This window comes from Salarias fasciatus, chromosome 15 (genome assembly GCF_902148845.1).
Source record: "Salarias fasciatus chromosome 15, fSalaFa1.1, whole genome shotgun sequence".
Lineage (NCBI taxonomy): Eukaryota > Metazoa > Chordata > Actinopteri > Blenniiformes > Blenniidae > Salarias > Salarias fasciatus.
This window is the reverse complement of record NC_043759.1, coordinates 6,074,459-6,084,637: the sequence shown is the minus strand read 5'-3', so window position 1 is coordinate 6,084,637 and position 10,179 is coordinate 6,074,459. Positions and strand designations below refer to the sequence as shown.

The window sequence follows — 10,179 nt, the reverse complement described above, 5'->3', positions numbered from 1 at the left end:
GGACAGAGAGCGAGTCGATTTAAAACCTGAAATATAGATGAATGGAAAAAAAAAAACTCACCTAAAGTTTGTGAATTCTTTATCATAGAGGGTATGATGTGGTTTTTATTTAATTATTTTCCCAAAAAAAAAAACACATGGCGAGGCTGATAGCTAGAGCCTGGAGCCGGTGGGATCAAGTCGAGTGAGAGTAAGGTTTTGTCACTCTCCATACAGGACTTTATTTCTGACCCTGAGGGGGGATATTTTCCTCCTGAGGTGGAGGATTGTCCCTCCAGTGTCTGTCTGTGACGACATTCCTCACGAAAGCAGCCGTCTGAATCTAGAATCCAGAATCTCTGGTGTATCGAGGTCTGGAGGGACAGTTTGTGGAAACGTAGATACTAAAAACTTGTTCATATACACCCAGAAAACCAGAATTTGCAATGATGGGAACAAACACTACTAAAGGACGGAAGAAACAGAGAGGCACTGTATAAAATGATGTTTGTTTTGAAGACATGTAAAATGTTGGATTTTCAGTTCATAGAAGTGTTTGATGTCTATTTTGAGAAAATTCATTATTTCAAAGGACATATGAGAACATTTTAAATAGGAATAATCGATAAACTACTGTATTGGTCCAAATATAGGATGACATTTTTTTCCAGAAATTGTATTCTCCAAAATGGGGTCTTACTACAATCGAGGACTAGATTGTGGTTACACATCCGCGCCGCTAGATGGAGCTAAAATACCGGTGATCAGGAAGCGAAAGGAGCTGTCACAGTGATGTCATGAGAAATGGAGGAACATGACCATCTGGAACAAAGGGGCTCAAACGCTAGACAAGCGAGCAAACAACAGAGGCGAAGTTTGATGCCAACTTTAAAATGATAGTAATTAATGCAGCAGAGTCAACAAACAACTGCCAAGCGACCAAGATATATTAGACTGGATTGTTAATGTTCATGAAGTTGAATAGAACTTGAATTTGATGGTTTTAAAGCTATTTACATCATTAATGCAGTTATTGAACCTTTGAGGCTACTTAAGCTAGGGTAGACGATGTTGTCCAAAAGCACTTTTTGTCATACTGAGTGAAATGCTCCTTGCCCCCTGGGAGAAATCAGTTCATTATGTGGACGGAAAAAAGGTGCGGAAAAAGTCTGACAATTGTAGCGGCCACAGGAGTGTAAAAACTCCGACCAATCGTAAGGCGCGGACCGCTCTTCAGGAACCAATGAAATCCCTTCGCCGTTTCTACCAGCCCCCTGCGCGTACATTTCAATGGCGTGCACTGGCCCTGGTTCAGTGCGCACGCGCTGCCAAGGCGCTCGCGGCTCGCGTGAAAAAATCGAACGACGCGGAGCGGGCGCGCTGCACTCCTATGCGCGTTGTGTGAGGGCAGTCAGAAAGGTTAATGACATTGGAGGCGATCACAAACTCCGTGGGCGTGGCGCCTCCGCGTCCAGTGTGTTCGCTCCCAACGGGAGCTCCTCCAATGGGTGGGAGCTGGGCGGAGCCTTGGGGAGATGCTACATTCGTGCTACATGCTAGTTTTCCAAGATCGTCGACCCTAGCTTTAAAGCGATACTTCAACATTTTGGCAAATTGGCCCATCTAGGGCAATTCGGTAGTCATTTAGAACAGCCTACTTACTTTTTTTGTGAGGGCGAGCTGTTTATTCAGCGGTGCGTCTGAGGAGAGCTCACGGCGGACATAATGGAAGTGGATGGTACAGTTGCTTCCCTCGTCAACTCATCAAATACACAATCTAACAACCCAAAACACACTTTGGTGGACACGTTATAATCCGCACATTCACTATGCTGTGAAACACCCAACAAATAATATTGTAGCGTTACGACATTGAAGCAAATACTGGGAACTACTTTTTCTTTTGAAATCACTACGCCCAGACGCCATGTTTAGTAAGTAGTTCCGTCTTAGCAATCTTCGCAAAAAACGCTCAATCTCGTAATTTTGCATTAATATTTCACAGCGTAGTGAATGTGCGGATTATAACGTGTCCACCAAAGTGTGTTTGGGGTTGTTAGATTGTGTATTTGATGAGTTTGACGAGGTAAGCAACTGTTCCATCCACTTCCATTATGTCCGCCATGAAGCTCTCCTCAGACGCACCGGACTGAATAAACAACAGCTCTGCCCTCACAAAAAAAGTAAGTAGGCTGCTCTAAATGACTACCGAATTGTCCTAGATGGGCCAATTTGCCAAAATGTTGAAGTATCGCTTTAAAGCTCGTGTCCGGAGTTTTGAAAGAGAGAGGTTTTTTTAATCCCAGTATCTCGAGGGTTCCGCCCTCCCCCTGCTTTCATGAGCAACCAACCCCTTTAATTGTGCACGCTATTATCTGTCTGGGTGAAAATGAGAGCCTTCCGAGTCCTACAGCATCCGACATGTTTAGCTGTTTACGGTGGATGTTCAGCAGAACCATGGATATATCCGAGGTAAGCGAGGCGGCTGCTGCGTAGCTAACTCTCCTCTGCCTGGGCGAGCGGCCGTGCTCTCTGGCTGCGTACACACTTTGATTGCCAGCACCGACAAGGCGGAAGCTCAAAATCTATTAGCTGAAGCTGACCGGCGCTTTTTCGGATAACATGGGGGTCTATGAGACGAAGGCGGGGCTCCTCATAAATAAATTCAATATTGCTTTATGCTAATATTATAGTATCGAACCAGACTGACACATTTAAGCTCTGTTAAAAAATGATACATACGTTGGAAACGAACGGAAACTCCGGACACGAGCTTTAATTGTTGCTTATTCACTGAGTCATAGCCTCAGATTTTGAGAAAGGGAATATAGTTTTTATTTAATACTGCAGTAATATTTCTTGATCTTAACTCACATGAAATGTTATCTCTGTTGTGAGTTTTCCTAGAATAACTGTACAACAGAAGTTGTTATATGAGTAACGTTATCGTCTTCAACAAATTTTTTATTTTCACATAATGATATTTGAAAAATAGGGGTGGTTTTATAATCAGAGTCGTCCTATATTCGGGCCAGTACGGTAATTAATGAATTGAAACAAATAATCTGCAGATTAATCATTGAAAAATTATCACTATGTGCAGCCAAAAAAAATTTTATGGGGGCTGATGTACTTCAGTTTTATTGCTATCATCAAGGATAAGGTTAGATTAGCCTCGAATCGCATTGAAACGACTGTTCCGCTTCTGTCTCCAATACGGTTCAATCACAAATGGTTCTGTAAACAGCAAAAAAAAAAACACAATATAACTAAGTGCAGGAAACGATCACTGACAAAAATGAAGCATTTTTTTTCAAAATAAAGAATTTTTTTTTTGTGTCAATTTTGTTCTATATCGATAATGTAGTAATAGTGTCAGATCAGAAAAGTATTGGGATTGGCCGATACTCAAATCTGCAAAAAAAAAAAAAAAAGAACAACAACAAAAGAAGAATATAGAAGTTGGACTTCAAGGTAAACCAGCGATGAGCCAGCTGGCAGACAGAATGCCTGCTAATCATTTTACTCTGTAGCAACAGTAAATGCAAAAACTTTAAAACCGCCTATCGAAATAAATTGCAGTCAAATTTGACGTGAAGTTTTGAACTCTGCAAGCAACGCAAGTTGCACCTTGATCGCACCACAGCAACTGTTTCCATTGTCCCAAGCAGCACTGAATGAGGTTGATGAGCTGATCCACTTTAATTTGCAGGTCACAGAGTTCTAGTCCACTGACCGCCCGTTGTCCCATGGACTTGAAGTTGACTCACTTGGACTGGAGCCCAGAAGCAGAACTGATTCACTTCCAGGGACAGTGGCTCACGTTGCACGAAAATGACTACAAGTGCCTGCATGAAGAGATACAGCGCTCAGAGAAGAGCAGCGCTGTGGTGGATGTCGGAGAGCTTTGCCTCGTGCAGGATGGGACTTCTGCTCTCTGGTTCAGGGGAAGGGTTCAGAACCGAACGGAGGACTTGTTTGAGGTTTACCTCATCGATCACGGCAACGTCCTGACTGTTGATGCCACCCACATGTCTTCATGCTCAAATGAGGTCTTCAGTCTGCCGGCCAAAGTAACCTGTGGATTCCTAGCGAACGTGCTGCTGCTCCCAACGTGTCCTCCTTTAGTGATGAAGGACTATTTGTCGAGCCTGGTTTGGAGAAACGTCACAGGTTACGTTGAAGCCACCCTTTCTGACGAAGTGCTGTTATTGGAAGTGCCTGCCATTAACAGTGACCTTGTTCAGCATGGCTTTGGGAGGCACCTAGACACAGATACTTTCCTCTTCTTGGTTGAGCTGCTTACAGAGGTGCCACTCACACAAAACACAAGGCCCTGTCCCGAGCTCGCCATTGAAAAGCTAATAGAACAGGAACTTACCTTCAAGCCATCCAGTTGGAGAGGATACAAGGATCTTCTCCCATTTTTCGGACCTAGATTGAGTTGTGGAACACGTGCCCAAGTGCGAGTAACTGCTGCTCTCAACGCCGGGTGCTTTTACTGTCAGGTGGCCAATCAGGACACAGCTTTTTCAGACATGTCCAAGAAGCTGAATATGATTGGGTGCAAAAATGAGGGTCACAGTCTGACTACTGAGAAAATTAATCTACTGTGTTCCGTGAAAGGCAAAGATGGAAACTGGTGCAGAGGCCTTTTGCCGTTTCTCCCCGTTGGCTCTCAAGTAAGAGTGTTTTTGGTGGATTATGGGTATTTTGAGACCGTAAAAGTCGAGAACATCCACAGGTTGCCTCCTGATTTATGCTCAACACCCTTCATGGCGTTTCCATGCTTGCTGTCCTCTCTGACTGAACAGGATGAGGCGCACAGAGCTCAGCAGCTCAGTTTGCTGAAGGAAGGCCTGCTGGGAGGCAGATTGGACATGGAGATCAAGAGCTTTGATGAAGCACAGCATCTGTACTTGGTCACTATAAATGGGGTTGAAGATGATCACAAAACGGATTCAGAGCATGTCCAGCAGATTCCCACGGCAATGGTTGAAGAAAGGCCACCTCTCCGTAGCCACGCTCGTCACAAGATGGATATGGCCAGTGCCTTGAAACAGACATTGGAAGAAGAAGCCATAAACATTGGCTCAGGCTTTATTGGCTATGTCGAATATGCCGAGAATCCAAACAATTTCTGGATCAGAACACAAAAGCGCAACAAAGAGTTTGAAGAAATGATGAAGGAGATGGCAGACCACTTCAGTCGAGTGAAGCTGGATGAAGATGTACTAATGAATCCAGAGCTCGGGACATTGTGCTGTGCAATGTATGAGAAGGACATGCACTTCTACAGGGCTGTAGTCACAGACATTCTTGAGCAAGGAGTTGAAGTCTTATTCATCGATTTTGGAAACATTGAAAGGGTGCCATACTCGTTAATCAAAAGCATACCCGAAGCATTTGCCAGCAAGTCAGCATTTGCCTTTTGTTGCAGTCTTGCTAACATCATTGCCTATGATGTGTGGACTACCAAAACATCCAGCTTTTTCAGAAGAGCTGTGTTCAACAAGCCCTTGATGGTCCACGTTGTCGAGATGAAAAACTCCAAAATGGAGATTGACCTCTGTGAAGTCAAAGGTCTCGAGAGGCAAAGTGTCACTGAGCTCCTGATCAGCTTTGCCCGAAGTGAATGCCTTCATCTGAAGCCTGAGTCGCGAAAAAACAGAAAAGGAACCAGAAGGAAGATATGCCCACAACACGTCAGTTCTACAGAGCAGTACCAGAACAGAGAGGATGGAGACAGTGCTAAATACATCTATACAGCTCGGGAGCTGATGGCTTTTCAAGCTTTGAGCATCAATTCTGGCGTGGCAGACATTCTCAACCAGGATTTGGCAAGGACAACGCTATCAAAGCAACAGTCAGACGTGTTTCCTGAAACGTTTTTGTACTCCTCATATAATCTGAATCCCGGATGTGAAGAGCAAGTCCATGTCACCCATGTTAACAGCCAGTGGGAGGTCTACTGTCAGCTTGACAAAAACACTGAAATCGTCAACGACCTTGAACAGAAAATCTCAGAGAAGAGCGAAAAAATGATGGAAGACAAAACCAGAGCCATTGTGAAGAATCTGTGCCTGGCAAAGTACTTCGATGGCACTTGGTATAGAGCCGTGGTACATGCTACTCCGAGTCCTTCGCACTTCAGAGTGTTCTATGTGGATTATGGAAACGTAACCATCTCTGAGAACAGTGAAGTCATCTTCATTCCCAGCGATTGTGTGGATTTGTTGCACATCCCCATGCAGGCTATGAGGTTTTGCCTCGATTCCGTGCCAAAGGGAGATCTGAATGTTGATGTGAAAGAATGGCTTGATGACGCAATCCTCAACAAGGAACTTCGGGCAGTCATTCGTAGAAACAACACGGATGGCTCATTTGATGTTGAGCTGTTTGACGGGGAAGTTAGCATCAATGAGAAGGTGAGAGAGCTCAGTCACAGCTGTTCCAGTCAGCCGAAGGCTGCAGATGATCCTGATTTGTTTTCTGTTCAGAGTCAACCTAACAAGGAGTCAAGTCCTCCACAAATAAGCTCCACAAATGAGGCAAAAACAAAAAATCAAACCAAAAAAGCGAACATTAAAAACGGTAATAGGAATGCAGTTAAGAAAATTGCTCCTGTAAAAACTCAGAGAAACTTAAACAAAGAACGAGAAAAGCATCGGCATGCAGGGTCAAAACCAACACAAGAGAGCATGGCAGCACAAGATGGTGAGGAAATACCACAGAGCATGGAAGCACAGGACAGAAAGGAAATGCGAGACACACAAGACAGCGAGGGTGAGCCAGTCGCACAAGGTGGCGAGGGCTCGCAATACGCACAAGACTGCAGGGAAACACAACAGAGCATGAAAGCACAGGACAGCATGGACGCACAAGAGGGCGAGGATGTGCTGGACGCCCAAGGCGCCGAGGGCCCGCAAGACACACAAGACAGCGAGGAAACACAACTGAGCATGGAAGCACAAGACAGAAAGGAAACGCTAGACGAACAAGGCGGCGAGGGTGAGCCAGACGAACAAGGCAGCGAGGAAACGCAACAAAACATGGAAGCACAGGACAGCGAGGACGCTTTAGGCGAGGAGGACGCGCTAGACGCTCTTGATGGCAAGGAGGCACCAGACGATGAGGAAAGACCATTTGGAAAGGAAAGACGGGATGGTGAGGAAGCACAAGACGACCAGTTGGTTTGTATGCCTGGCTTCACCTCACCCGAGCAAAATACAAGCATCCCATCAGCCGCTGAAATGGAAAATAGGGACAGAGAAGGAGAACCATGGAGAGCTCTGGAGGCGAGCACTCAGCGGCTTCCCTTCGCTCCAGTCAAAGCCGGCAAGCCGTACCTTGCCTTTGCAGCTTCCGTTACTTCCCCCGTGGAATTCAGCGTTGTCCTGGATGAATTGCTTTTCGTCATGAACCAAGTGTCCACCATGCTGGACGGTCTGACGGAGCAGCCGTCTCCCCTCCCCGAAGCTGACCTCGTCCTCGGCACCTGCTGCCTCCTCAAGTCGGACGCCAGAGAACGGTGGTACCGTGCCGAAATAGTTCACGTGGACGTCACGTTGGGCCTGAAGCTGGTGGATCACGGCCAGTACGAGCGCATAGCGCGAAGCGACTCCTGGAAGCTGAAGATGCTCCCTGCAGAAATGAGGAACCTCCCCAGAGTGACGCACAGCTGCGTCCTGCGGGGCGTGAACCCAGCTGGAGGCGACGGACGGTGGACTGACGAGGGACTGGCCTTCTTCCAGGAGTGCTTGTTCCACAAGACCCTGCAGATCTTCTTCAGGGAGTTCGTAGCCAACACACATTGGAAGGTGGACGTCGTCACCGACGGTGTCCATGTGGCGAAGCAGCTGGTGGATGCTGGCCACGCTCAGTACGTGGACGCCCTGCTCCCACTCAGGTACACGTTTTCCTCTGCACCCTCATTTTCATCAGGAAGCAGTGTTCAGTTTTGAGTCCAATCGTTGGAAAAACACTGTGCTGCTTTCACACCCAGACATTTATTTAATTAACCACAGCTGTAGGCATTCACCTGACGAACTTATCACATTCAGAAGCTTTGAAAGAAAGATGTATATCTGGATATCATCAGCATAGAGATGAGAAATGGTCTAATTATTTGACCAATATGTACAAATAGAGAATCGGGCCCAGACCACATCCCTGAGGTATCCCTCAGAGCAGTGGTTCATTTTATACCAATTCATTGTTAAATGTCTCTTCAGTAATATGAAATATTCAGATAACGTATTTAAAATAATTAGATGATTAGCTCAAACATTTTCTTTCTCTGTTGGTAAATTGTTGTTAATCAGCTATGTTCCATTTAAACTTGTGGCAACCTCTCAGAATGAAGCAAAAAATGTTTAGGAAAAAAAAGAATTGTAATTTATGCATCATGGGCCCATGAGGGACAGCCAGAGGGCTGCATGTGGCCCTCGGGCCAAATATAGATCATCTACCTTCACAGTAGCCTTTGATCGCAGAAGAACTCGACAGTCACAATGTCTGACGTGTTTCAGGTTGCAGGAGCAGAGCAGCTGGAAAGCTCTCATCCCTTACTCCGACAGCGAGGACGAAGACGAGGACGAGGACGACCGCTCTGAAGAAACTACCGACGAGGCTCCTGAGGATTCCGATGGGTCGGAGCCGCACAGCACCGAGGCAACCCCATGTAAGACAGAGTAGTGTAGAAGTGAGGCCGACGTGCCGACACCACCACCTGTCCAGTTCAGAAAAGTTTGGCGTTACCGCGGCAATGTTTTTAATAAAAACCTGTTTCCATAGAAACGAGGGAGATTCCTTTAGACAGACGGCCTAGTGGGATTGTTATCACAGTGACTGTCTCCTCTCTACTGAGCATGTGCAGAGTGACTATTGGCTACGGCCGTAGTGCACATGTGGTGTAGCATCTGAGAGAAGTTCTGTTCACCCCCGTTCCATGGAAACAGAGTTTTAAAGGGGAGTGTGTGTTTTCAGTCGCTCTTTGCGCTGTTGTCACGCAAACACCCAAAAGTTGATTAGAGTAGATATTAAAAATCTGGTGATTTGTAATACTACGGAGGACGTTTGTGTTTTATTCCTGTCCGAATGTAACCTGGCAGAAGCCATATTGACGTGTGCAGCAACGAATTGCTTCACATGTCGAACTGGGATTTCACTCGGTGAATCCGTTCGGGGAAGGAGGGGACTTGCTGTAGACTCTTTGCGTTCATTGACGGAAGGAACACAGTGCGCCGCCTAACCATGTTTAGTTTCAGCAGCAGTCACCGCGACGAAGAAACCTCTTGCTGATGTTTTTCAAAGACGCAATAGAAGATTCATCCAAAACAGATTTAATCGCTGTCGGGACATCCATTGTTTTCGCTAGCCATGCTAATATTATTAGCATCTCCTTCGCTTCCTGCTTTCGTCAAAGCTTCATGTCCCGCCCTCAACGATGCGTGATTGGTCCGACAAAAAAATCCGAGCCCGAGCGGTGCAAGATGGATTCTCGTGGTGTGTGAGAACAGATACCGCGAGAATTCAGCTTGCCGGCAAGGTTAGTCCGAATGCGCCAGTTCTGTAATCTGCGGAGTATAATTCCTCCGCCAAGGACCTTCCGTACTTCACCAAACATCTGTTAGTTCTACGCTGACGCAACAGACACGTTGGGCGTTTTCACGTCAACTGACCTGTTCCACCAGCGAGGAACATTGACATAAGAGAGTAGACTCCTCCCGCTAACGACGGTGAGCCGTGGGGCGGCCATCTTGGATGGGTCACTGCTCTACTCGGTATATATCTGTTTGCAGGCACAGCGAAGTGTCAGAGCATTTACTCGATTCATAACTGGCCAAATAATAAACTGATTTTAATGTGTTTTTGTGCAAACGTCATAGATGTAGGTCTGATACAGGACACCTGGTTCGACGTGTTTTAATATGAATTATCCTTATTTTACAGTTCAAAGTTTATTTGGTGGAAATGGTGAAAACCAGCTGCAGACATTTCAAACAGCAGTCAGAGCTTCTTATCGATATCGTTTCCTCTATGAAACCAGTGAAGTGTTTCTTCTCTTCTTTAAACAGGTTTCCTGATGTAAACTACTGAGCCGATGGATCCAGTTGGATTTCTTTTTTTTTTCCTGCTTGATTAGAATTTTGTCCAGTGATGTTCTTATTTCATTTTTCTGAAAGATAGTGCACGAGC

The 10,179-nt window shown here is 45.8% G+C and overlaps 1 protein-coding gene across 1 annotated transcript; it reads left to right on the top strand.

Moving 5' to 3' along the window:
- Window positions 1-3,706: 3,706 nt before the first annotated feature.
- Window positions 3,707-9,534, top strand: tdrd15 (tudor domain containing 15). The gene is made up of 3 exons (XM_030110788.1): window positions 3,707-6,446; window positions 6,831-7,888; window positions 9,501-9,534. The coding sequence occupies exons 1-3, from the start codon at window positions 3,729-3,731 to the stop codon at window positions 9,532-9,534; spliced, it is 3,810 nt and encodes a 1,269-aa protein (XP_029966648.1). The 5' UTR covers window positions 3,707-3,728.
- The last annotated feature ends 645 nt before the right edge of the window (window positions 9,535-10,179 follow it).